At 43.3% G+C, this 27,984-nt stretch overlaps 1 protein-coding gene and 2 long non-coding RNA genes across 4 annotated transcripts; 1 reads left to right on the forward strand and 2 right to left on the reverse strand.

Annotated features, from left to right (window-relative positions):
• Positions 1 to 358: 358 nt before the first annotated feature.
• LOC5519085 (filamin-A) lies at positions 359 to 27,870 on the forward strand. 2 transcript variants are annotated; one of them, XM_032363896.2, is made up of 21 exons: positions 359 to 508; positions 1,997 to 2,968; positions 6,819 to 6,884; positions 7,511 to 7,811; positions 12,291 to 12,637; positions 12,768 to 13,098; positions 14,306 to 14,719; positions 15,180 to 15,479; positions 15,773 to 16,066; positions 16,355 to 17,071; positions 17,889 to 18,101; positions 18,332 to 18,589; positions 19,827 to 20,105; positions 20,304 to 20,509; positions 20,660 to 20,864; positions 21,176 to 21,367; positions 21,684 to 21,959; positions 22,173 to 22,688; positions 22,770 to 22,937; positions 23,281 to 25,269; positions 25,386 to 27,870. In XM_032363896.2, the coding sequence occupies exons 2-21, from the start codon at positions 2,000 to 2,002 to the stop codon at positions 27,122 to 27,124; spliced, it is 9,780 nt and encodes a 3,259-aa protein (XP_032219787.2). In that variant the 5' UTR covers positions 359 to 508; positions 1,997 to 1,999; the 3' UTR covers positions 27,125 to 27,870. The 2 variants fall into 2 exon arrangements, with proteins under 2 accessions (XP_032219787.2, XP_032219788.2); XM_032363897.2 differs by lacking the exons at positions 359 to 508; positions 1,997 to 2,968; positions 6,819 to 6,884 and adding an exon at positions 7,039 to 7,238.
• LOC116603009 lies at positions 10,808 to 12,881 on the reverse strand. Its single transcript, XR_004290423.2, has 2 exons — positions 12,746 to 12,881; positions 10,808 to 12,666 (listed from the first exon to the last, which is right to left on the reverse strand). It is a non-coding gene; the product is annotated as an uncharacterized LOC116603009 (long non-coding RNA).
• Positions 17,739 to 18,411, reverse strand: LOC125561940. Its single transcript, XR_007307653.1, has 2 exons — positions 18,279 to 18,411; positions 17,739 to 18,121 (listed from the first exon to the last, which is right to left on the reverse strand). It is a non-coding gene; the product is annotated as an uncharacterized LOC125561940 (long non-coding RNA).
• Positions 27,871 to 27,984: the final 114 nt, after the last annotated feature.

The raw sequence follows: 27,984 nt of genomic DNA on the forward strand, positions 1-27,984 counted from the left end.
TTGTCACTCTTTAGTGTTGCCAACAAATTCGCCCAATTTTCTTTCCATAAACAACAATCTACAATAAAAAAAAATTAAAAAATAAACTTTATGTGGAAAATTATGTAGTCTGCACGGCTGTCGTTAGCGAATATTGAGACACGAAAAGTCCGTATAATCCGTAATAAGTTTATAAAAAAGAAATGGACCCGCGTATATCTCACTGATACTATCACTAACATGAGCTTGTGTGGTTTTGCTAGTGCCTATAGTGTCAATTGAACCTCGGCAACGCAGGTGGCGACCGAGCTCAGCCAATCACGGCGCGTCTCGCCGCTAGCGTACGACGGCGGCGCGAGTTGGTGAAATCAATAACAAACTGGCGATGCAGTCAGGAGCAAAAATAGAAAAGCTGCTTTCAGGGCGTCCATGACACAGCACTCGACTTGGAGATATTTTGAGAAGAAAAGCCAACAGTATGCAGTATGATTTCTTCCGTCAAGAGCACTGCGGTTAATAATTCTTAAAGGTAAAGATGCAGTTTCATGATCTAATCTTTACGGTTTTACGTGAATCTTGCCCAATGTCGCTTTTTATTTACAAAACGTGAATACCCAGACCTTGAGTATTACTGCAAATCGCGAATAATAATTTGTTAAGACGTGTTTTTTTCTGATTACTGTTGGTGGGCTGGCGAATTAAACCGGTCTGTAAAGTGGCTGAATGGGAGTCTGGGAGGGATGGGAATTTTCCTTCTTCCGATTACGATTGAGAATATTCTCTTGCATATTCGACATAGGATTTATTTACTATTGGCATAACAAAACTTCCCAATATCCTTGTGTTATATAGAAATATTGCACTTTTAATCACATTCTCGAGGTATGGTCAGTCGATCAAAACCCACTAATTTCTCACTTAGGAATTTTTGCGGCTAATATACGAAACAAAACGTGTGCTATTTCTATTATGCTAGTGGAATATCAAATTATATGGAAATAGGCGGGGACGCCTGATTGACGTGCTTGGAAACAAAAGCTACTGTGACAGCCAAGGATGGCAGCCAGCAGAAATTGGCATTTTATGCCAGTCGCTGTCCTGAGTTAGCCAAAGGAATAATGTTTTTCTTTTCTGCATTTATTTAACCATGCTGCCACATGTGTGTATAGCGGAACTCTGATCAGTGGTTTGTGTGCAATGCTCTAAGGCTACTACTGAGGGTAGTATTCGTGATTTTTTTTAGGTTCGAGGTTTGTCATGTCATTTTTTCCCTCTAAACATCATAGAAGTTACTACTTACTAGCCGAATAGACGAATTTTATTTAGATTCTATTTTCGCAATGTGTTACATAGATGTCATTGTTCGCTCATGTGTTTTTTTTTCGTTCTAACATCATAGATGTTACTACACTAACTAGCCTTATTTTGTAGTTTCAAAAAATAAAAGACAATAATTCGAAATATTTCATGAGTAACAGGCTTTCACATGAATCATCGCCGCATCAGGCATCTGATGGCAGTCTATTAATATTTTGGCAACTATATAGCATGAATATTGATCAATTGTGCCAATTATTTACATTACAAAAATCAGAAAAAAGACAATGGAAAAAATAAAGACGTTTACGCGACCTCTATCTCTCAGTTATTTATCACACGTCAAAACTCACGGCCTTGTGGTCCCACAATTCACCTATCGAAGCACACATAAAATCATGCATACTTAAAAAAATGAGATCGTATGGAAATCAGTAACGGGGATATTCCAATAGCATCTATAGGGAAACGAGCAAAAACTCCAGAGAGAATTTAGTGATTCCTGGCTCACGAAAAAAGCATTTTAATACACCTTCTACCTAACAATAACAGAAATCGGTCGCTTGTAATTCGATGTGTTATTTCTTCTGACAAGGAAGATCTCGAGGTGCGAACATGTTTGTACAAGGATAAATGCGTTTTATATTAACCACAAACAGGAAGTGCCGCCCTAATTGTGTAACTTATGTGTTGCTTTCAGGCGATGGAGGCTCGGACGTTTTACTTGAGTGAAGATGCAGATGATGTGTTCCTACAATCTGCATTCGTTGAAAAGCCCCTGCAGTCCGTACCTCACGGCCAGCAAGCCTTAAGGAGAGAAAGCGACCCACACACACAAGAAAGGCCCGGGCAGTCATCACAGCAAGCCGTGGGGAGAGCAATCGACTCTTACGCGACCCCGGCTGAGCAGAGATTCCCACAAGGAACACATGAGCAAAACGGGGGGCTAAGAAACGGCGTAAACACCGCGACCGCGAGAAAAGAATATGATTTCTACGCGAGTCAGGACCTTGATCCCCTGCCACCGCCGCCGCCGCCATTACTGGACGAGAGCGGGTCCTCCCCCTTTGATGACAGGTCACGTGACGACGACAGGTGGAGGTCACGTGCTGCTGATAATGCGCAGTGGTCACGTGGTGCTGATGACAGACATTGGTCACGTGGTGACGAGGACAGACATTGGTCACGTGGTGACGATGACAGACAGTGGTCACGTGGTGCTGACGACAGACTCTGGTCACGTGGTGACGAGGACAGACAGTGGCCACGTTATTACAATAGCCACGCCCTTACTCACGATGGCCGCTACTTGAACACCGAGCAAACGAACCCACTGCCAAGGAGATCCAAAAGCCTTACATCCTTCAATGACGACGGCGATTACGGCCTCGCAGCCTTTCCGATTGCGAACCGAACGCAGGACGACAGCGTTCGAAGTTCCAACGGAAGCGGCAGGAGCAGTGTACAAGCGAACGGGGTATTGGCTCGTAGTAAATCTGAGCGTGCTATTGAAAGTGAAGATGTGGTTTGTAAGGTTGGCACCCCGGTACTTCGCTCGCAAAGCTGGAAGGATATAAGAGACGAGTGGAGTGAGGAGGGGAATCAAGTCGCCAAGGGCGGCAAGAAGATAAACAATGGGCTCGCCAAGAATTACAAGAGGTTCATCAACCAGGTAGGTAACAATCTAACCAGCGCACCTATGTAACGCGACCAGCGCACACCCTGGACAACACGAATAGCGCAACCTAGTGAGATGATTACACGCACCCTAAACCAATCACACCCTGGATAATACGACCACCACACCTTGGTGAGACGAATACACGCACACTAAACCAATCACACACCCTGGATAATACGACCACCACACCTTAAAGAGACGAATCCACGCAAATAACATCAATCATACATCCTGGGTTATACGACCACCACACCTTGGTGATACGAGTCCGTGCACATTACACCAATCACACACCCTGGATAATACGAACAGCTCATTCAGTAGAGACGAGTCCTGTTTTTTACACCTATCACACACCCTGGGTAATACGACCACCGCAACCTGGAGATAAAAGTCGTGCACATTACACCAATCACACACCCTGAGAACATCTGGCTACTCGCCAAAAATACTGGGTATAATTTAAATGTTGAACGCTCCTCTGAAAAATAGTTTCGAAAATAGCCCTTCTTCGAGGCAGAAGAGAATAAAGTCATAAATATCTCACATCTCACATTTCTCTTTGTCGTATCATCATGTTCCTTTTATCCCTTCCCTTGCGATGCAAGGGCTGCTATTAAAAGATACTTATTTTGTCACAGGACCTATCTAGTTACTATACATCGTATGGAATGTTTCAATAGCGAAATTATGAGATTGCATTTTTGTTCATATGAAGAGGCATTATTCACAAGGAAAGAAATGTTTCATACATGTGCACGTAATTTAACTTTGAGGATCCAGCTTTTCTGACGTGGGAAGATGCCTCTATATGACACGCCATCTTTTAACCGTGAGATTGTCAAATAACGAATGCTCTCTTGGAAATGTCCGAGATGTCTGTTGCCATGGTCACGGTGATCGATCAATGCAGCAATTTTAGGTTATAAGGTTTGCGGAGGATCATGGGAAGTAAATATAAGTCAGCGTGTCTTTTTCTTCGGTTACATGTGCCGCAATTGATGAATCAGATATGCAAGCGAGCGCACTGCGTGACAGATCTTGTGTAAGAGCACTGCGTGACAGTATTTGCAAGTGTACTGCGTGACAAAATGCACAGGCGGCCCCTCCTCTTGCTCCATCACAAAGCTTCCAAAACACACAAGCATGTATGTCTGTGTCGAAGCTGGAAATACAGTTGCATAAAATGAAAACGCAAACCTACCATGCAGGAAGCGAGAAAAACACGGAATACATAGCGACCCTAAACCTTGCTCGCATCACGTATAAATAATTGTGTGGTCCGCGTGATACTGCGTGTGGTTATAGGGGTTCAAAGAAGTGACGTTGAATGACTCTATCAGATTGTTCAATGAAGTGACGTTGAATCGCTATCATTGATCGGAATGATATCCAGTTTCTATTGCAAGGCATGTTTGATCACTACACTTGAATCTAGAAATTTCGATCAAACTTCAATATCCTTCTTAGTTAGTCTTCTGCAAAAAGTACAACGTGGGCGGTTCTGATTTGAAATTAGTTTTTCACATCCCTCCCAGATGATCAGAGAAATCTGTTGCGTGTTCACAGTTGATTAAAAGATCAGGAAGATAAAAATATTTAAAAAAAAATGAATTTGTGAGAAATTCCAGGGTGATAAAAAGATTAGAAGATAGAAAAAGTGTTGTCTCACTCCCTATACCACACGCCCGATATACGCCTACTCGTGGTAATCTTGTTATTTACGTCTTCTTAGGGCTTTATCGCGGGGTTTCGATTATGCAAAACAAAATCACATCCTATTAAGTACTGACCACGGAATGCATGGATTGCCTGATATGTATAAACAATGACGGTTATTTCGAACTCGAAACAAATACAATTAACAATAATGAATTAGCCCTTTTGAAAACAATATGATCACTGTCAGGATATGAGGGCAATCAAAAGGACAGTCGTGCCTCTAGCTTGTTATTTTTTGTATGGAGTTTTCAAAATAGGTTTGTCGCGATATAATGCCAACCTTGCATCGGCCCAGCCTGTTGATGACGACACCTCCCGTTAAATCGTAGATTAGCGTGAAAACCTGGGAACAGCAAGGGTTGTTTACCAGTATTCATACATTTGAATCAAATCAACATAGCTACCCACGGGGAGAGCAAAAATGAATTCGTTCTAGAGGGTGCTGTTTGAACTTTCAGATGTGTGCAATTTATAGTTTTCCTTACCGATAAAAGAAAATGTACAAGAATGAACAAGAACAAGGCAGAAAAAACAAAGCTCTCTTCGAGTGTTTATCAGCACCGACATAATAAGTCTTAAGACTTCGATGAACTTTAAATACTCTGCTTTTTAACGGTTAATTTCTGAACTTCTTTAAATATTGCGGAACATTCTAGAACTAGACACAACTATCTATAATAAAGTCGCATTCCATTCGCTGACCTTCCCGTGGCGGGAAAACTCCTAACTCTTTCAATCAAGACTACATTATTTCTGTTGGCGCGATCTCGATTGATAACTATTTTGCTGGCGCGCCTTCCTGCCCGGATAAATATTTGTTATAGCAATAAAAATACCAGCGAGAAGCTGTCAGTTTACGTGATAAGCGAGTGACTCTTTCCCCTGCTCTTAGTGAAAACAGAGTCATGTACGTCACACACGTCAACCTCAAGATGGCTGACCCTTCTCGTGTTGCCGGAGAATCCCCTCTCTGCGTGTTGCACAAAGTCTCACGTACCCTGTTGATATGATGAGAAACCCTGTCTTTTTATAATTAACAGCATTTAATACCCTGGATATTTGAAACCAATCATTCGAAATTTTTTTAAGCAATTTTTCATTCGGCGTCGAAGAGACGCCTCCCACATTTCACATGCTCATAATTCCGTTTGCCAATCTCATCCATGTGGGATAATTCATCGAAAGCCCGGGTTTGGGAAGGCTCGACACGCTATGCGTGGGTTAGGAGGTAAAGCAAATTCCATATGGAGGATCGTGAGAAGATGATTTGATATGTTACCTGCTGCTTTCGGACTGCTGTGCACGATAAACTCTCCCCCCCCCCCCCCCTGAATCTCGTGAAAATATCACTAATAAATCAGTTACAGGTGATAAATCAAGTCCGACTTTGAAGTACAGGTTCATCTGAAATCCTGTGCCTGTCTCAGCGAGTTGATGCTGCTGATATGCTTAGCTGATTAGCGTAATTATGCATGAGTGTATAGCAAGATCTCTTCAGTGACACTAGAGTGATAGCTACGTGTAGCCGCTGACTCGCGAAAATATCGCGCCTACACGTGGGCTATAGAGTGATAGAGACTCGATTGGTCTCATGTCTTTGTAACCAAAACCACCGCCGAGGCCCCAGGCACAGGTTGGCCAGCTCAATTAACATTCCCCCTGCTAACAAGACGACGAGAAGCCAACTGAATTTGTTGCTATGCGGTACGAATAGGCTCGATCCAGCACAAAGCGAACTCTGTTAGCAATGGTCTCAATGTGTTTTGTGTATTTTATTATTGTTCCCTGCGGTGACAAACAGGCCGATGTAACACAACATTCGTCTGGTGTGACATTATATCTGTTCCCTTCCCTAATTCTCCACACACCAAAACTGTACTAACAGACCCAGCACTGCACTGCTACACACGACCCTTACCCATCCCAGTGGTCCGTCGTAAGCATACAGGCGCGAGGGATCTTAGGAATCGCGCATTCATCTGTTGCTATACACGCCATCCAGCTTGACAAAATGTATATTTAATTCAGATAATGTGAGTCCGTGACAAAGCCGCAAACATGTCTTTCTCGGGCTCCCACCAGTCATCCACCCTCACAGGCACCTTGTACTTACTTTCAGGGATCAAACAGCCAAACGAAGGTCCGTACGATGGCTTCCGAGCCCAGCAATTACCGTAAATCTGCGGTAAGTAAAAGGAGAGCGTGACTTCAGATGGATTGTTCAGGCCGATACGACGTCGATCAACGCGCGGGGTCAGCTTTAAAGGTCGATGGCCACAATCGATTACACACCTCAATTCCACACCCTGTACTCCAATTGGCTTTGCATGCATTTTTGGGACGATTGAATAGGTTATAGTGAGCCGTTCCTAGTCGGCTCGTTCACTAGCTTCGCTCCAGCCCGTGTGCACCCTGGCCTGTTGGAGCGTGTTTCGTGGGTTCTCTCCGCTTTAAATCTGAGGCCTAGGGAAGAAATTAATACTGGAAAATAGACCCAAATAGGAACTAGCCCGCTGGGACCAGCGTCAGCAAAATGGATGTAAGCGGAGCTCCGGTTCAGTAGCTTATTTTGACTCGACAGCCATCGAACCGTGTATACTTTACAAACATGAATAATTCATATAAACATTGATTGGCCTGTAGTTTCCGTCGCTCTCAAGAGATTTAGACAAACTTAGGTTTGCATAGTCTTTACGACCTCTGAGGCGTTTAGTTGGTGGCTGGAACAAGTCCCTGAGTGACTTGCTAGAGCAAACAGCCGTAGCAAATTCTCTAGAAGTTGTCCACTCTAAAAGTTTCTATCTGTTTCAGGACTTTGACTTTAATATGCCGGACACTGATCCGACGGCCGCGGACGCCGAGTGGAAGAAGATCCAACAGAACACATTCACTCGATGGTGCAACGAGCATCTGAAATGTGTGAAACAATTTGTGTATAGCCTTGAGACCGATCTATGTGACGGCCTCAAACTTATTGCACTTCTCCAAGTCCTCTCGCAAAAGCGGCTTCCCCGGTTCAATAAGAAACCAGTCTTCAAATCCCAGAAGATTGAGAATGTTTCCATTTCGCTCAAATTTATCGAGGACGAGAACATTCGACTCGTGAACATAGGTAAGTGACTGGAGTTCACTAAGGCCTGCATTTACTTGTTTAAGTTTATAAGTTTATAGGTCGATAGTTCTTGTACTATCATTAGTATGCATAATAGAAGAGTAACTCCATACTAGCGACATCTTAAACAAATGTCAAGCAGCCTACCAAACTCACGACCTAAAATAATAAGACGTTTTTCCCTAACGTTACACTCCTTTCAGGCAGTACCCCTATCGACTTGTAGTGCATTTTAGTGGCTCGAGTACCGCTCCTAACCGCAGGATCAAACATTACTTAGGAATAAACTGAATTCTGTAGCCGCCTCAGTTTCCATATTTAGGCATAGCTTCATCAAATCAGACGGTAGTTTGGAACTAAATGTACATATGTTGACTATTCAATGCGGTGTTTCGCCAGTATATTTATTAAGCATGGTTAGTAATAAACAGTGAGGTTATAGCGGGTGTGTAGAATCGTCAAACTATGTTAAGCGCTGTTATGTAGGCCCGGCGTTCAATAAGAGCGACCAACGACTCTATTTTTGTGTTCACGGTGGAAGCTCGCCTGGGCGTTGACCCCAAAATATTCTCTAAAAATTGCACGCCTTCAGCTCTTAAAGTCAGGCGATTAGAAGAGGCGTCCAGTAAGAACTGGATTTATAAGGAAGCTTCCGTGACTCATAGGCAAGCAAACAAACGAACTCTCTGGAATAGTAATCACGGATTGCCAAATCTCACGGCCGAGCGGCGATGGCTTGGTGAAAATGCAACTGTTGTAAAGAGCGAGTTATCTCTTTGTAACATGTTGGCCTTCTACTAAAAGTTTACAGCAGCTCTATAACAGATCGAGCTGTTCATTGTGTACATTAGTATGCCAATCTTAGTGAAATTAATCGCAGGGTGTCCACGTAAGGGGATACTATAAAACAGCGCACGGGAAGAAGGGCTCACCACCGCAATAATACGCTCCATGTCACGCCATAGCACTCCTCTCCTTTTAACTCCACCGCAGGAGGCGAATACAATTCATTCCACAGTTCGTATAGCAGATCTATGCAAATATATAGACTGGGATAACGATGCCGCGCGAAGATTAAAATTGAACATTTATTGTTGTCGACTTGGGTTTATAAATGACCGATTACTACCTTTCTTGCTCACATAATCCCGGGCCAAAAGCTTGCTATTCCCAAGCCACTATGCTGGCATTGTACTGTGGAATTGTTTTGTGAATGGCCTGTGTGTTTTTAATAAGGGCTCGACAAATACATTGTTTTACTTGGAAGCTGACGACTTCAAACAGGCACCAGTCCAAGCTATCAACATATCATGCTAGGAAATGCTCTTTACTCGTAGAGAAATGAATATCCTAAGCTTCTTACAGATTTTTCCAAGCTCTATTATTAGTACGACATGAGGGATGAAAATTTGAATTTTGAATTGCTCTAGAAGTATCTGCGACCATGCAGAGTCTGATACAATATCAGTCTATAGTCAAGCGAGCACCGCCAATCAATAACTAGTGATTAGAAATGCGCTTCGAGTCTGACATGCAGCTTCTTAATGCTTTTCTAAGCTCCTTTAACTACTCTTATGTTTACTTCGATCTACATTTAATTATTTGTTATACTGTAGGTCCTGCAAATGTATTCTAAAAATGTGCCCTTTTCGGATTGACTGACCCTCGGAATTGACAATTCAGAATTTAATTTCCAGGGTTTGTATTTAAGCCCTCCTTAACTCATGACCACTACTGAGTTAGCAATGAAGTTATAAAAGTCCGGCATGCTTTTGGGTAAAACTGGGGGAAATATACTCAACAATTATTTATCAAAGTTGTAGGACTCATGACTAATGATGCGAGGAGCGCTATTATACTTTCTTTGCTCTTGGATACATAGCATTTGCATACTATTATGTCTGAACTTTAACTATATTCATTTAGACTGCGTCCCCAGCCCTTCACAGATATAAGATTACGCTCTTGGCTACAGAGTCACAAATAAACAAACGGGCTCTCTCATAAAAAAATATGGACATTAATGGAAAATTCTGATACTATCACAAGTTCTTTTAGAAAACATTATTCATTAGTTTTAGAAAACATTATTCATTAGTCTAAGTGCTCATGCTGAAATCTTAAAATTTCATAGTTATCAACAAATGTCATGAAAACAAAGCTTGTGTTTTGCTCCCCAGCATTAGACAAACTATTATAAAGATTGTTATAGTTAAGGGTAAATGTCATTCAAATGAAAACAACAAGGATTGTTTTTCACTCCCCCAGCCTTAGACAAAATGTTTAGAAATATTGTTCTCCCCTAAGTATGGGGTCTTGGTACTGAATGATAGACTATCTTACAAGATAACTCATAAGATAAAAATATGACTTTGCCTCAAGCTTTTTGTCTCATGTTTCCCATCTGCAACAAAATAGATTATAAGAAAACTCCTAAATACTTGATTCATTTTACTGGGTAGTGTAGTAAGGGACTTGTTGAAGAGTTACGAGCTACAAGGGCACAGAGAATGAAAAGTGATAATGAAAAGTGTGCTCTTTTCAAATCCCAATAAAAATTGTGTTTATCCTCTTTACGGACCAACACTTGAAGTTTAGACATAATAAATCAGAGTAATATATCATTTGGAGTCAAGGTTATAATCTTCTTTCTTATCTTTTAGGGAAATCACAAGCTCTAAAAGATCAATTCCTTTTGACTAAACCTGATATTATCAACACACGAGTAGTCACATTGATTATAAAAAAGCATACCATATTAGTCCATAAATAGTTAACAGGAATGGCTATATATAAGTATAATTCTAATTGTTTTATGATAACCTTAGTTTGGCTTTAAAATCATCCTTTGGAGCCATTATAGAATCAAAAGGCAAGGCCCTTGCCAAGTCGTGGATAATAAAATGGTAATTTGGGACAAAAGCTTTGGTGAATTTATTTTTAACACACTTTAGGGTAAAATGGTATGTAGAGTATGGACCAAACTAATAAATTTATTGGCTTTATGTGGTTTTATTTATACATAGGGTATTTTGTCTCAGACAAGTGTAAACAATGGTACTACTGTGATGTTAAAATAACTGCTTCAGGTACAGGCCCGTAGCAAGGGGGGTTCGGGGGGTTCAGACGAACCCCTCCACCCAGCTTGAAGGTCCGCTCAGAGCAAACAAAAATATATAATGTTTGGCTGAAGATATACCGTGCACATCAATATGTCTTTAAAATGACTATAAAAATCTTAATTATCTTTATTATTATCGCTATATGTTAAAAAGTACCCTATTAATAACATGCCTAATGTAATAAGGCGAGGAGAGGGGTATACCGGGAATTTGGTCCGCTAACATGGAAAAAACAAACCACCCTGCTCAAAATCCTGGCTACGGGCCTGAAGTTGTCAATGCCCATCTGATTGATTCCCTGGGGACAACCAGTCGACCCAGATACCATTGATGGAAAGGGGCCCTCCAGCCCTCATTGGGTGATTTTGCTTACAGACATTTAAAAAACTGATTCCTGCTCTTGGCAAACGAAGTTCAGTCTAGAAATGTTATTCATGGAGACATTGGAAACAACGCTATTCGTAGCGAAGTACGGATAAATTCCGAAGCTTAAATTATAAGAGCAAGAATATGTTGGAGCTAATTCAGCAAGCATGCATGCAAGAAATAAACAAAGAATTTGGTGCACAGCCAGCAGTAGTAGAGGGGAAGTGGAAATGGCTTACCAGTGGCGTTTCGTAAGTCTGTTGACAACATGATATATCGTGAAAGTTGAACTGATAACGAACGGACTTTGAAGCGAAACCTTGTATTCAGATAGCTATTTATCGAACGTGGCTCGATTTTTAATTAGCAAGAAAGGCAGGAATGATGTTAAATCATAGTCTTAACCTTCAAAGAATTCAACTATTGCCGCCATGTTTTTTCTTACATGGTTTGGAAAACCGCTGACAATTCGCAGGCTTTTTCGCTAAAACGTTTGATTTGATTGGCCAAGTTTTGTGATATTAGAAGAGTCATAATTGGCTATGGGTTACACTTGAGTCGACGATTAGTAAGCTATTAGCGATTAGGGAGTGACACAACCCCGCTACCGCAAAAAGTCCTGAATAGCTTTGCTATCCACGACTTAAAAACAACTCTTATTTGTTTAGATATCAAATCCCCTATACAATTACTCCTATTTTTTTATGCTTTGATAATTTTTAGATCATTTTTTTATTCTTTTAATTATTTATGATAATAAAAAAATCATGTTTGCAAGAGAGTTTTATATGATGGGCATTAGCCATTGGCTTACAGATGCTGGTGTTACAGTAAATCATGATTCAAACATTTCCCACTGTTTTTCAGATGGGAGTGATATTAATATAGATGTTTGCAATTGGCTTACAGTTACTAGTCTTATATCATGGTCTAAACATCGCTGATTACGTTTAATAGATGCAAGATCATAGTGTTTGACATTGTTTTACAGATGCTAGTGATATTGTGAAGGGGAACCTGAAGCTTATTCTTGGTCTGATATGGACACTTATCCTGAAGTACCAGATCAGCATGCCCTACCTGGATGATGACGATGACGAAAACCATAAGATGACGCCCAAGCAGGCACTGCTGGCGTGGGTCAAGAGCAAGATGCCAGAGAGTGTTCCAATGGACAACTTTACCACCCACTGGAACGATGGTCGCGCCATTGCCTGTCTGGTTGACGCTGTTGCACCTGGCTTACTGCCTGAGTGTGAGGACCTTGATCCTAAGGATGCACTGCAGAATGCACAACAAGCAATGAAGCTTGCACAAGACTGGCTGGATATTCCACAGGTATATAGTGATCAGGAAAGAAAGTGGTGCTAGAGTAGAGAATAATGCATTTAATCATTTTATACCTCAACATAGTGAAAAATTAATATAATCTTATCTAATTTATACCTATTTTCTTGTATTCTCGAAGGTCTTAGATCCAGCTGACATGGTGAACCCCAAGGTTGATGAGCTTAGTATGATGACCTACGTCTCCTACTTCCCAGAAGCAAAATTGAAGCCTGGAGCACCCCTCCGCCCCAGGGTCCATCCTGCCTCCAGATGCCATGCCAAGGGTCCTGGTATTGAACCAAAGGGCAATGTGGCCAAGAGACCAGCTGACTTCACTGTGTTCGCACAAGGTGCCGGCCTGGGTAAACTTGGTGTGCAAGTCTATGGACCTGGAAAGACAGAGCAAGAAGTTGTTGTTAAGGACAATGAGGACCACACTTACTCCTGCAGATATGTGCCTAACACACCAGGTAAGAGATATGTGTCTAATACACCAGGTAAAAGATATGTGTCTAATACACCAGGTAAGAGATAATGTGCCTAACAAACCAGGTAAGAGATATGTGCCTAACATGATAGTAAGAGATATGTGTCTAATACACCAGGTAAGAGATATGTGTCTAATACACCAGATAAGAGATATTTGTCTAATACACCAGATAAGAGATATTTGTCTAACACACCAGGTAAGAGATATGTGCCTAACACACCAGGTAAGAGATATGTGTCTAATACACCAGGTAAAAGATATGTGTCTAATACACCAGGTAAGAGATAATGTGCCTAACAAACCAGGTAAGAGATATGTGCCTAACATGATAGTAAGAGATATGTGTCTAATATACCAGGTAAGAGATATGTGTCTAATACACCAGATAAGAGATATTTGTCTAATACACCAGATAATAGATATTTGTCTAACACACCAGGTAAGAGATATGTGTCTAATACACCAGGTAAGAGATAATGTGCCTAACAAACCAGGTAAGAGATATGTGCCTAACATGATAGTAAGAGATATGTGTCTAATACACCAGGTAAGAGATATGTGTCTAATACACCAGATAAGAGATATTTGTCTAATACACCAGATAAGAGATATTTGTCTAACACACCAGGTAAGAGATATGTGCCTAACACACCAGGTAAGAGATATGTGTCTAATACACCAGGTAAAAGATATGTGTCTAATACACCAGGTAAGAGATAATGTGCCTAACAAACCAGGTAAGAGATATGTGCCTAACATGATAGTAAGAGATATGTGTCTAATATACCAGGTAAGAGATATGTGTCTAATACACCAGATAAGAGATATTTGTCTAATACACCAGATAATAGATATTTGTCTAACACACCAGGTAAGAGATATGTGTCTAACACACCAGGTAAGAGATATGTGTCTAATACACCAGGTAAGATATATGTGTCTAATACACCAGGTAAGAGATATGTGCCTAACACACCAGGTAAGAGATATTTGTCTAATACACCAGGTAAGAGATATTTGTCTAATACACCAGGTAAGAGATATGTGTCTAATACACAAGGTAAGATATATGTGTGTAACACACCAGGTAAGAAATGTATGGCTAGCACACAAGGTACAAAATTGACTGGCAGATAACTGTCATTCCTTTGTCACCCCTCCTTATATATTTTCTGTCATGCTTTTAGGCAAATATGACGTCCATGTGAAATGGAATGGCAGACACATTCCCAAGAGTCCTTTCCGTGTTGAAGTGTCTTCTGATCTTGATGCCGGCAAAGCCTATGCCAAAGGGCCTGGCCTGGCACCCACAGGCGTAGTGGCTGGAAAATACACCGACTTCACTGTCTTTACAGCAGGAGCTGGAGAAGGCAAGGTTTCTGTGAAGGTGATTGATCCACGTGGTGGAGAAGATGTTGATGTGATCATTGAGCCACAAGACAACCAGGAATTCCTTGTTGAATACCAGCCAGTCAACACTGGAAAGCATACCATCAAGGTTGGATATGGTGGGCAGCCAATCCACGGCAGCCCATTCCATGTCATGGTCAGCCCACCCAAGGTCGATCCTATCCCAAGCAAGGTCAAGGTCTTTGGAGCAGGTGAGAAACAGATGATGCCCACATCTCTATTGCCTCAAAAAAATTACAAATATTTTACTATGTATAGAGGGCCCGGGAGAGGTTCTCCCCATGTCTACCTGATAGGGATGCTCATAATATTTTAGGGGTCAAAATTAGGAATCAGGTATTTTAGGGGGTATCAGAGAAAAAATGGCCCTTTCTCTTAGAAATGGTATTTTTAGGTCTTTTGGGGTATTTTTAGGGTAGCAATATTTGGTCGTGCAGGTATTTTTTAGGGGTACAGGAGTTTTTCAAATTTCCCGACAAGCATCCCTATCTCTTTTACCCTGAAGAACCCTAACACACCAGGTAAGAGGTATTCCCTCTTACCAAAATCCTATTACTTGTCTCCTATGCAGTCTTTTTTTTTTTTTAATCACGCAAGGTGATCAAGCTAAAGTAGATATAATATACAAACATATTTTTTTCTATGCCACAGGTGTTGAGCCTACTGGCCTGAAGGCTGGCATGCGTGCCCCCTTCACTGTCGACACACGAGGAGCTGGAGATGGTGAATTGGATGTTTTTGTTGAGGGCCCTCTTGGGGAGGAGAAGGTTGACATCAAGAACAACAATGATGGCACTTACTCTTGCATCTATTTCCCGTCAAAGTTTGGCAAATATGTGGTATCCGTAACCTGGAGTGGTGAACAAGCAGCCAAGAGCCCGTATGAAGTGAAAGTTGCTACCGCTGTCGATGCCAGTAGGATCAAGGCATATGGACCAGGTCTTGAGCGAGGTAAAACTGTCTTTAAAACTGATACCATATTGCACTACTACAGTATAAAACACCACCCTAGGCTACTTCTATGCTACTAGGGCATTACTAGTCTCCTTTGCAGCCGTCAGTCACGAAAGCACTCCAATTTGCCTGACTGACAAAAGAGGATGGCTGCAAAGGAGACTAGGGCACTACATCCACCATGCACCTTTTTGTATTGAGTTCATAATACAATAAAACTACCATCAACTACATCACCATCCACTGGCATCCAGTAACTTATTATTTTCTTGTGTTTATCATTGCTGTAGGCATTGCAAACAAGCCTTGCCACTTCACTGTAGAGACCAAGGGAGCAGGTGTAGACAGTCTTGGCTTTGCAATCGAAGGCCCAGCCCAAGCAGAGATTAAGTGTGTTGATGTTGGTGACGGCAAGTGTGAGGTTACCTACTACCCTCTTGTTCCTGGAAAGTATGCTGTGCATGTGACTTGTGGTGATGTTGACATCAAGAACAGCCCCTTTATGGTCCCCATTTCACCTGCTGGTGATGCCTCCAAGGTTTACGCTAAGGGGCCAGGCCTGGAGCCAGAGGGTGTCTGTGCTGGTATGCTAACATACAACATATTAACATAAATTGTAGCATCTTGTTTAAATACAGTAGTTGCCAACCAACTGTTGTTTTTCTTTAGACTTGTTACTGTTCTATACTAATAAACACATCCACACTTATTCCTATAAAAATGAAGTTTGAATTTGAAATCAGCATGCAGCCTAAAATAAATTACCCCTCTCATTCAAGTTAGTGTTAGTCAGGTTTCTAGAAGCTAGCATTGACAGTACTTTCTATTGCACATAAACTCCTGTAAAGTTTACATTGATGTTTCTGTTACAGGTTGCCCTGCAGAATTTACAGTGTACACTAATGAGGCTGGTGATGGCGATGTTGATATCAAAGTGATGGATAGCCAGGGCAAAAAATCCCCTTCAGAGATCAAAGACAACAAAGATGGTACCTACACTGTCACTTACTACCCTGATAAACCTGGTATGCACACAGTTGCTGTCCACTTCAATGACAAGCCTATCCCCAAGAGCCCATTCAAGGTCAATATTTGCTCCACCAATACCTCCAAGTGTCGTGCTTATGGCCCTGGCCTAGAGAAGGGCTTTGTTGACCAGAGGAATGACTTCAAGATTGAAACAAAGGGTGCCGGAGAGGGAGGACTTGGCTTGACCATTGAGGGGCCATCAGAAGCTAAGATTGATTGTATTGATAATGGAGATGGGTCATGTGATGTTCATTACTGGCCAAATGAGCCTGGAGATTACATGGTGAACATCCTGTATGCTGACAAACACATTCCTGGAAGTCCTTTCAAAGCAAGGATCAGCCATCCATTTGATCCCTCCAAGGTCAAGGTTGAGGGTCCTGGAATAGAGCCTGGAATTTGTGTAGGTGATCCGGCAGATATTGACATAGACACCAGGCTAGCAGGAGATAATCTTCTTGAGGTCAAGGTTGTTGATGATCTGAACCAACCTGTGAAGTGTGATATTGAGGAGGAGGAATATGGCATGTACGCTTGTACCTACACACCCGAGAAAGATGGTGAGTCATCTCAGTCACATGTCTATCCGGTTGCAATAAGAGACCTTAAGATTGAGGTTTGACCAGTTTACCGTGAACAGCGAACCACAGGCAGGGGTTCCACGTCAGATGTATGCCTATTTTTAAAATTAAGATTCAAGGTTGTCTGTACAAATCATTGTATAGCAATGGTCATCTAAAAGGAGCCATCTAAAACGTGTAAATAACATCGCTATAACAGAACTGGTAAGAAAATAAGGTCTTTCCATCGATAAACTTAAGATTTTTTTGAAGCAACAGGTTTAACAAGAAGCATTTATTCTGGTGCCATGTTTTCATTAATGACGACCACTTGGACTTTTTTACCAAAGAAATCATTCTCAAAAGTATTTTTCAATTGTAAAACAAATATCAGTTGAAAGTTAACACATAGTAAAAGCTAACTTTCTGTGTTAAACATGGGATTTCGGTGTTCAAGAATACGAAAAACCTTGCTGTAAATGACTGTACTCTAGAAGGGGTCCCAGCTGTATAAAATGTGAACTTCGAACAGCAAACGCAACAGCAAGCCCTGGTCATGTGACCGCTTGAGGTTTGCAGTCAGCCATAAATTGTGAAAAACCTGGATCTTAAGGTCTCTATAAAATGTGTAATTAATACTTTAAAGACAAAAGTAGGGGCGAAAATATAGACATTGCATTGCATTCTTGGAAACCCTTGGTACATTATTTTTCAAAAAAAAAATTTAAACTAGCCATTATTATGTATAATAATTACTCTGCTACCATCCTGTCATAGCCAGGACCTATTTAAACTGGTTCATAATTATCTTTTGTAGTACCCCACAGAGTTAATGTCACCTACGGGTCCAAGCACGTCCCTGGCAGCCCTTTTAAAGTTCCCATCAAGCCCGCCGGTGATTCATCTAAAGTCAAGGTCGCGGGACCAGGTGTTGCACCTACTGGTGTAAATCCTGGAAAACCAACATGGTTCACTATAGACTGCAAGGATGCCGGCAAGGGAGATGTCCATGTCACCGTCGAGCCCGCAGGTAGAACACACATTGTCAGTCTGTTAATAACATTTAAACAGCTACTTTCAGCAATTAGCAGGACTATAAAATCATGGCTGGTACATAAAAAAATTATAAACTTATAAATATGTTTCTAAGCCATGCCCCTAAAACACTCATTGAAGCTCCCACTCAACAAACTATCTAAACACGTACCTAAACACGTACGTGTCTATAAGGAATTAAAATCATTTTTCTTCTGATTTTAGCTAAAGGAGGCAAACCCGTGGAGAAAATCACCGTTGACGAAGTCTCCAAAGATAACTACAAATGCGACTATATTGCACCCGCCGAAGGTCCATACAACGTCAAGGTGTCTTTCGGCGACAAGCCAGCGCCCGGTAGCCCCTTCAGGGTGAATGTGGCGAAAGCAGGCAACGCCGGGAAGTGCAAAGCCCAAGGAGATGGGCTCGAGACCGCCATTATCAATCAGCTCGCCGAGTTCGATGTGGACTGCTCACAAGCAGGTATGTGAAATCCACGATGAAAGCATCCTTATGGGCAGTTACATCAATAAGCTAACCTCTGATACTGCTGTATCGGTACAAGGCATAATAAATCAAAGGTATTCCTTGTGATCAATACAAATAATATACTCGCTCGATCGACGTTTGTTTTCGTTTTCGCGCTTCAACTCTCTCTCACGTGGTACAAGTCGACTCCAATGGAAACGTGATTGGTCAGTTTTGACAAAACTGATACCGAATCAAATGTTTGAGGAAATCTTTGAGTCCTTTCGATTACTGTACACTTTTTTTAGAACCTTTTTTATAAGAACGTCCAGCCTGAGATTTCACCAAATTTTAAGAACATGCTAAAAGAACATGCCAAGGCTCAGATTGCAGAAAAAATTTTGCTTTTTAGTCCTGATGCGTTCTAAAAGGCAGAATCAAATTGTGCTCCATATCGACAGCCTTATACATACACTCCTTTTTTATATAAGATCCTTGTTTATAACAACGTCCAGGCTGAGACTTCACCAAATTTACGAACATGCTAAGAACATGCCGAGGCTCAAAATGTAGTGTCAAATTGTGTTAATCAATGATAATCTCAAATATTTGCTACTATTATTGCTATTGATCATTTGTGTAATTCTCGTCCTAAAAATTCAGTGGGTACTGTATAAGGACTAAAATAAAATAAAATAAACATCTAAGATAAGAACGACCCAGCCTCAACTGAAAATGAGACGTTCTTATAAGAAAAAGATTGTATTGCTATTGATAATTTGTTTAATTTCTTTTCATAATAATTAATCGGGTATTATTTAATTATATACACTAAAATTTAAGAACATTGTTAAGAACATATTCAGCCTTAAAATGCTCCAAAAATAAAAATTAGACGTTCTCATCAAAAAGAGTGTACACAGACATTGTTGTTGTCCCTAGTTTCTTGGCAATTTTTACCGTTATTCGACACTAGATTAAATGAAAAGCTCGAGATTATTTTTAAAGCCTTAGCTAGCGGTGGGGAAATGGGTTAGATTTAGCGACGTATGTTGTTTTCTAGCTTCCTTATGACGGGCAAAAGATCGCGTCACTTCTATTTCGCTAATCTCTTACGCGGATTTCTTATGTTCTTCTATAAAAATTTTGGCAAAACACTTCAAACAAAGTCTAATAAAAAAAATCTAAAAAGGAACTGCCATACATTTTGACATATTCCCATTGGCTTTTCTTAACATTAACGTTTCCTCAGGCGAAGGTCAACTAATGGCATCTGTGACCAACCCTTCCGGTGCTCACACAGACACATTGATAACTGACAACCAAGATGGATCCTTTGGCGTCTCCTACACTCCATTCGAAGAGGGCATTCACGATCTCGCCGTCAAGTTCGGAGATGACCACATACCCGGAAGCCCCTTCAAGGTCGATGTACTTCCGGTCACCGATCCATCCAAGTGCAAGGCTTATGGACCAGGCCTCCAGCATGCCCAACTGAACAAACCCGCCGACTTTACCGTCGAAACCAAAGGTTCGTGGATAAATTTCCACACAATTAGAATCCCAGTATGCAAAACATGGTACAAATATATATTTTGAACAGCATCGAGAATCCATGTAATATACCCCACCCGTCCCTCTAGAATTTCTAATGAGCCTTACACGTGTAGGTGCGGGTAATATACCACACCCGTCCCTCCATAGTTTCTAATGAGCCTTACACGTGTAGGTGCGGGTGCTGGAGGGCTGAGCCTCGCTATCGAGGGCCCGTCCGAAGCCAAACTTACATGCCAAGACAACGGAGATGGAACATGCTCTGTCAGCTACATTCCCGTGGAGGAGGGAGACTATGACATCCATATCAAGTTCGCAGACGAGCATATCCCTGGCAGCCCCTTTACAGCCAAGGCGGGTCGCCCGGTGGACCCCTCCAAGGTAATTGGCCCTACCTCTTTACTGGCGAGACTTTTCTTGAAACCACTAGACGTTACCGGTCGCATTTTACTTATGTATGTGAGTGGATTGTAAGAAGCTACGCCGATGCCCTACCATTGAAGTCTTAAGCTAATTGCGTTTCCATATCAGGTAAAATGCCACGGGCCCGGTGTTGACCGTGTCAACCCACTCTTCTCAAAGACTCCGCAGCGCTTCACCGTGGACACCACAGAGGCCGGTGTCGCGCCACTTGACGTGTCTGTCGAAACCCCCAACAGGCGAACTATCAAGCCAGACAGCGTGGTAGAGGAGAAGCCTGGAATCCATGCCGTTACATACACGCCTGAAGACGAAGGTAAGTCCTCAAAGAGCAGCAGATCAAAGTTCATAAAAATCATAGTTCAGATCAGGGACGTAGCCAGGAGTTTTAACAGGAGAGGCCAAAAAAGGCCCATATAAGACATTTTTATCTTCATTTTAAGTAATGTATCATACGTTTACCGATTTTTTGCTGCTAAAAGGGAGTCCCTGGTCCCTCCCCCTGGCCACGCCCCTACAGATCAGAGTAGGTCTTACCTCCACACCTGTTAACAATAGTCCTCGAAGAACTGGAGATTATAGTTCACGTTTTATTCACTTGATTAATATTTCATTTTCATTTTAAAGGTCGCTACAAAGTAAATGTCAAGTACGCCTCAACACACGTACCTAATAGCCCCTTCAACGTGCGTGCCGGGCCACCCTTCGACGCATCTAAAGTAAAGGTGTCCGGCCCGGGAGTGGACGAGACCCCATACACTTGCGAGCCCGTCGAGTTCTTGTGTGACTGCAGTGAGGCTGGCACCGCTCCTTTGGGAGGTACGTAAGGAAGCAATCACATCAAACATGTTCGCGTTGTTCTGGACTATCTTGAAAAATGTTTCTCTAGAGCTGCGTGGCTATACCAGCCTTAACTATTTTACAATGGCGCCTTTTACTGACAAACTTTTCCGGAGATGTTTTCCAACACTATGTTTGTATATATGGCTCCTTTATAGGGAAAAAAAGAACAATTTTGTATAAAACCTGAACATTATGTGAAAACAGCGAAAGAAGTCTTAAGCCTTACTCTGATGTGAGAGCCTCCTCGCCATAGAGCATGCACCTAAAAGTGTCCCCACGTCTGTATTTACAGTAACCGTGTCGCCACCATCTGGACCCGATCTCAAACCAGACGTGAAGGACAACGGCGATGGCACCTACACTGTTGCCTACGTCCCGGACAAGCCTGGCCGCTATAATATTGACGTGAAGTATGGCGACCGGAGGGTGCCAAGGAGTCCGTTCAGACCAACTGTCAAGCCGAGCGGAGATGCTTCCAAGGTGAAGGTCAAGGGACTAGGACCCAATGAGAAAGTCATGACCAACCAAGAGAACGATTTCCTTGTTGACGCAAGAAATGCTGGGAAAGGTAGGTGATCAAGTCCCTTTCAAAATAACATTCTTGTATGGTGAAGTAGAACCAGACTGGTATAACCACGTTACAATGTTATGAAAATAAAGCAATGAGCCCTATGGTGTATTTATAGAAGTTTATTACCTGACACAAATAGAAAAGAGAAAGAAACATCTAATGTTATTCTAATTACACTGCATATTAATATGTTGGAAATCTGTTGCACAGGAACCCCGGTTTGTACATGCATCGGACCCAACAAGAAAGACGTCCCTGTAGATGTGGTCCCCAACAAGGACGGAACTTATAGCTGCTATTACACTCCAGAAGACGAGGGCCGACACTCGGTGGATGTCAAATTCGCTGGAGACAATGTACCAGGAAGCCCCTTCCTGGTCAAAGCCGAGAAGGGTCTGGACTTTGACAAGATCAAGTGTGCGCCTCGTAATCCTGTGGACGAACCGCCTGTTAACAAAGAGCTGGTCTACGCTGTCGACGCTGCTGCCGCTGAACCTGTTCCTGGACAAGGCCTGGTCAATGGTTCTCTGCTGACGCCCTCTGGAAAGAAGGAGCCAGTCAAGGTACGCAACAACAAGGATGGCACCTACGACGTGGCATGTGTACCCAAGACTCCTGGGCCGCACGAGTTGACAGTCAAGTACGATGACCAACCAATTCCAGGAAGTCCATTCAAGTTTAATGCCGTAGAGGGAGGACCAGGAGCTGTCAAGGCCTTCGGAAAAGGTAGGAATAATTTAAACTTAAACAATAATCTTTGAAGTATGTTAAGAGCATTAACTTAGTTCTGGATACCTGTATCTGTAGGTCTTGAACGCGGTCTTGCTAAGGAACCATGCGAATTTACTGTCGTTACTCGGGACGCTGGCCCTGGAGGCCTTTCTCTTGCTGTAGAAGGCCCGAGCAAAGCAGAAATCAAATGCCAAGACAATGGAGATGGCTCCTGCAACGTAACATACGTCCCAGATGAGCCTGGTAAGAAAAACTATTTGAACAATGCAGATTTTTAATGGCGGTTATTGGAATTAGGTTTTTGTGAAGTGCACAAAATAGCAAGGTCGATATTTCCCTCGTCGATACTTTGAGTATTCGGACGTTACAATAATCGAATTATCGATTAATCTTAAATCTTCAATTTTAAAAGCAGATTCTGCGAAAACCGTTTCTTACGCTGCGAGGCCCGTTAGCTCAAAGTATAGATTTAAGAACAAGCTGCTTAAAGAGTTCGTGATTCGCATTACAATGTACGCCATCTTAGATAATCAATCATTAATATAATTAGTTTGTCGCGACTAAACTTTCAATTCCTGTATTGTAGGAGAATACAACATCAACGTCAAATTCGCCGACAAACATATTCCTGGCAGTCCGTTCTTGGCTCAGATCTACAACACCTGGGACGATCTCGACGCTGCCAAACCACGCCCAACAGTGGGTAAACCCTGCGATGTCGGCCTGGACATTCCAGATCTCCCACCAGATGTATCCGTCCTCAAGGGAACTTTGAAACGACCATCAAGCAACAAGGAAGAGCCCATTGAGATCCGTATAAATGACGACGACAGCCTTGGCATCACGTTTGTACCATACGAGCCAGGAGAGCATCTCATAAGCATCAAGAAGAACGGGCGCCATGTGCAAAACAGCCCCTTCTCCGTAATGGTGCAGGCTCAGAGAATAGGGGACGTGTATCCAGTGGGACACACCGCTGATGTAGGTATCCCTGGATTGGAAGACTTTGGCGATCTGCGCAAGTTGACTGCTACTCTGCGTCGTCCTCATAGCAACGCAGAGGAGTCCGTTCAGCTTCACAAGAACCCAGACAATAGTATCAGCTGCTCTTTCCTACCCAGGGAGCCAGGCGAGCACTTTCTTACCGTCAAGAAGGACAAACAGCCCATCCCTGGTAGTCCCTTCTCTATCCTCGTCGAGGCGGAGGAACCGATCGAAGCCGTCGGTTGCCCTGTGGATTACTGCTTTGATATCAAGGATGATGTGAACCTACCTGATGAGCTTGACAAACTGAAAGCGACGATTACAAGACCAAACACTGACAAAGAGGAACCTGTCGGACTCAAGCTGAACTCTGACCTCTCTCTCAGCTGCTCCTTCATCCCCCGAGAAACTGGCATGCACCTGATTCACATCCGAAAGAACGGCCGTGATATTACTGGAAGCCCCTTCCCACTGAATGTCACTGCGCCTGAGGCTGTTAGCCAGGTGGGCCGCCCATACGGCCTTGGCCTGGACTTCGATGGCGTAAACCCCTGCGACGACTACGCCCACCTCACGGCCACACTCAAGAGACCATCGTCCAACAAAGAAGAGAAACTGAATTTGCTCCTCAATGGCGATAACACCTTGGGCGTGGCCTTTACTCCTCGTGAGGTCGGTGAGCATCTTGTGCATGTGAGGAAGGACGGCTGCGAGCTTCCAGAGAGCCCCATTTCTATCATGGTGGTCGGTAAAGATGAAAAGGTCGAAGAGGTCCACCCAGTAAAGAAGACGTGCGACCTCAGCCTCGACATACCTGGAGTCACCCTCCCAGACGACTTCAAGAAGCTTAGTGGATCACTTAAGAGGCCGACGAGCGACAAAGAAGAACCCTTGACTTTGACCCTCAACAAAAAAGACAACACCCTAGGAGTGTCCTTTGTTCCAGTTGAACCCGGAGAGCACAAAATCAGAATCAAGAAGGAAGGCAAGGACGTGCCCGGAAGCCCTTACTCCGTGATGGTAGAAGCTGCTGAGGCTGTCAACGCCGTTGGAAAGCCGTGTGACTGCTGTCTACCTGGCAGATTCGACGAAGACGACCTGAGGAGGCTGAACGCTACACTTAAGAGACCATCAAGTAGAACAGAAGAGCCGCTCAAACTTAAACTCAACTCTGACAAGACTCTCAGCGCTGTGTTTATACCAAATGAAACGGGAGAGCATATCATCAATGTCAAGAAATTCGGCAGGCACATCGATGGCAGTCCATTCTCTGTCATGGTTGTCGCACCAGAGGCTAACGCCATTGGAAGACCATGTGGCGTCGGTCTGGAGATCCCTGGACTTCGCCTCCCAGAAGACTTCGACTTACTCACAGGAAGTCTTAGAAGGCCATCCAAAACATGCGAAGATTCGCTCAACCTTACCCTGAACTCGGATAACACACTCAGTGTGTCGTTCGTGCCTCAGGAAACCGGCGAACACTTCGTTAGCGTCAAGAAATCTGGCAAACATGTGACTGGTAGTCCATTCTCGGTAATGGTCAGCGGTCCTGGACCAGCCGACGCCTCAAAGGTCAAAGTCACTGGCGATGGTATGTTCTGTTTCGAGGGTAAACTTTTAAGCAATGTATTAGCACCTCATTCTTACCCTTTATTTCTAGATTAAGCAAATGTCATTTGTAATAAGCAATTGTGATTGTCTTTTCAGGTCTCCGCAAGGGAGTCACAGGCGAGCCCGCTCGCTTCACTGTCAACACCCGTGATGCAGGCTATGGTGGCTTGGGTCTATCTATTGAAGGCCCCTCTAAAGCTGAGATCAATTGCGTCGACAACGAAGATGGCACGTGTTCCGTTGATTACCTCCCAACGGAGCCCGGCAAGTACACCATCAACATCAAGTTCGCAGACGAGCACGTTCCTGGTAGCCCTTTCAAGGCGAATATACGGCGACCTGGTGAGGAGGAGATCGTAGCAATGTCGGAAGATGGCGTCGAGTCTGAACCGACGCAGCGAGTAAGCCAAGTGTTCGAAGACCTCGTCAGTTTCGGCGCTGCGGCACCACAGCCACACGACTTCGTCTTCGACCTCAAGGGATACAATGTAGAAGATTTAGAGACGACAGTTATCAGTCCGGATGGCGAAGTTCTGCCTGCAGAGATAGTCGAGAGTGGCACTAACAGCTATACCATCCGCTTCATGCCAAAAGAAAGCGGCGAGCACGTTATCAACGTCAAATACCGAGGCAGACATATCTCGGGAAGTCCCTTCAAGGTGTACGTAGAGGCGCCGGTCTGGGGTGGCGCCGCAAAGTGCACTGCTGCTGGACCAGGTTTGGAAAGGGGAGTGGTCGGTCACCCTGGTGACTTCACCGTTTGGACGAGGGATGCAGGACCTGGAGGTCTCGCCATCGCTGTCGAGGGGCCTGCAAAGGCAGAAATCACGTGCCACGATAACGGCGATGGATCGTGCAACATCAGCTACCTCCCTACTGCCCCCGGAGAGTACACTATCCACATACGATTTGCCGATGAAGACATCCCCGGAAGTCCCTTCAAGGTTTTCGTTACCACAGAAGTAGAAGACCGCTTCCGCGACCTGAAACTCAGCGATCTTGAGAGTTCCGGTTTAAAGGTGGGACAACCAGCATCCTTTTCTGTCCAGACCAACGCTCCAGTAGGTAAAGTCTCGGCGACTGTCATCGCGCCCTCTGGAACCGAATCCAAAGCTGTCATCTCCGATCTCGGGAAAGGCAACTACGCTATTAGGTTCGTACCAAAAGAGTTCGGCGATCACTTGGTGAATGTTAAATTCGACGAGACCCACATTCCCGGCAGCCCGTTCAAGATCCGTGTCGGTGGAGGCGGTGCTCACCCTGAGAAGGTCAAGGCGTACGGTCCTGGTCTGAGCAGTGGTCATGCTGGAAAATCAGCAGAATTCACAGTGAATGCGCTAGAAGCAGGCTCTGGAGCGCTCGCTCTGTCTGTAGATGGCCCAGCCAAGGTCAAGATGAATTGCACAGAGAATCAAGATGGCACCTACCAGGTCACCTACTGCCCAGTAGTTGCTGGAGAGTACACCATTAGTATAAAGTTCGCAGGTCAACACATCCCCGACAGTCCTTACAACGTTACCATCTTCCCGCCAAGCGGGCACCTCCAGCACAGCGAAGGCGACGCGTCCAAGTGTACCTCCCGAGGAACCGGTCTACACAGGGCAGTTCTCGGTCAACCCAACTCCTTCACCGTCAACGCTAGTAACGCCGGGCGAGGCTCTCTCATGGTCGGCGTGGAAGGACCCGCAATTCCCGCGAAAGAGATTAACGTCAAGCACACTGGCAGCAACGTGTACGCTGTAAACTACGCCCTTGAAGAGCCGGGAACCTACATTCTGAAGGTGCTTTGGGGCGAAAAGCATATCCCTGGAAGTCCTTTCCACGTAACTGTCTAACCCGATCATTAAGGCGATGAATTTATTTGTAAAAGAACTTAATTAAGAATTCTAAGAAATCTTTCCTTTAATTGTAAATCGTTAAACGCCGTCTAACTCGCATGGGCAAATAAGATTCCGTAAGAGTGAACGATTACAAGCCAAAAAAAACTATAAAATTTTGTACCTTTTCTACTGCATCTTTCTAAGTAGCGTAGAATAGCTTATCTTTGTTGAACTTTGTAGATTCAGATATAACTTGATAAAAAAAGGTTTTTGTAATTTGGTATGGCAAAGATTCTAAGAATACTATCTATTTTTGTGGTAGCACTGTCTCTCGAGAGTCCATAGTTCAGGTGTTGTATACAATTTAAGCAAACCTGCTTGTAGCTGACAATGGGAAAGAGGTGAAATGCGCGCAAAAAAAATCTCACTCACGAGCGGGAAAAATACTGAAATTTTATATATCTCCTGTGATAACGGGCGCCAACATCTCTAAAAAAATACCTTTTCAAGAGCCCATAAAAGCTGAAAGCAAAATTCCCATAATTCATTAACTAACTAAATTCCTACATATCAAGATATTGTAAGGTTGAATTGTACTCTAGAAGTTTCGAAAGTGTTGTCTAATCAGTAAAAGTCTATCGAGTTCGCGTGGAGATGAGTCAGTGTATGTTGTAAGGGCAATGACGTGAACCTGCTCAGGGCCAGAGTACTAGCCATAACTAGTTAGGAACTCTATTCAAATAAACTACATAAACAGATAAGAGGACTTTGCCATGTTATTTGTTTTGGAGTCACGCCCTTTCCCCCCCCCCCCCCCCCCCCCCCCTCATCACTATAAGCTCGACTTGAGAACGTTAAGTGCCAGGGGGGGACAC

The sequence above is a fragment of the Nematostella vectensis genome, chromosome 1 (genome assembly GCF_932526225.1).
Source record: "Nematostella vectensis chromosome 1, jaNemVect1.1, whole genome shotgun sequence".
Classification (NCBI taxonomy): domain Eukaryota; kingdom Metazoa; phylum Cnidaria; class Anthozoa; order Actiniaria; family Edwardsiidae; genus Nematostella; species Nematostella vectensis.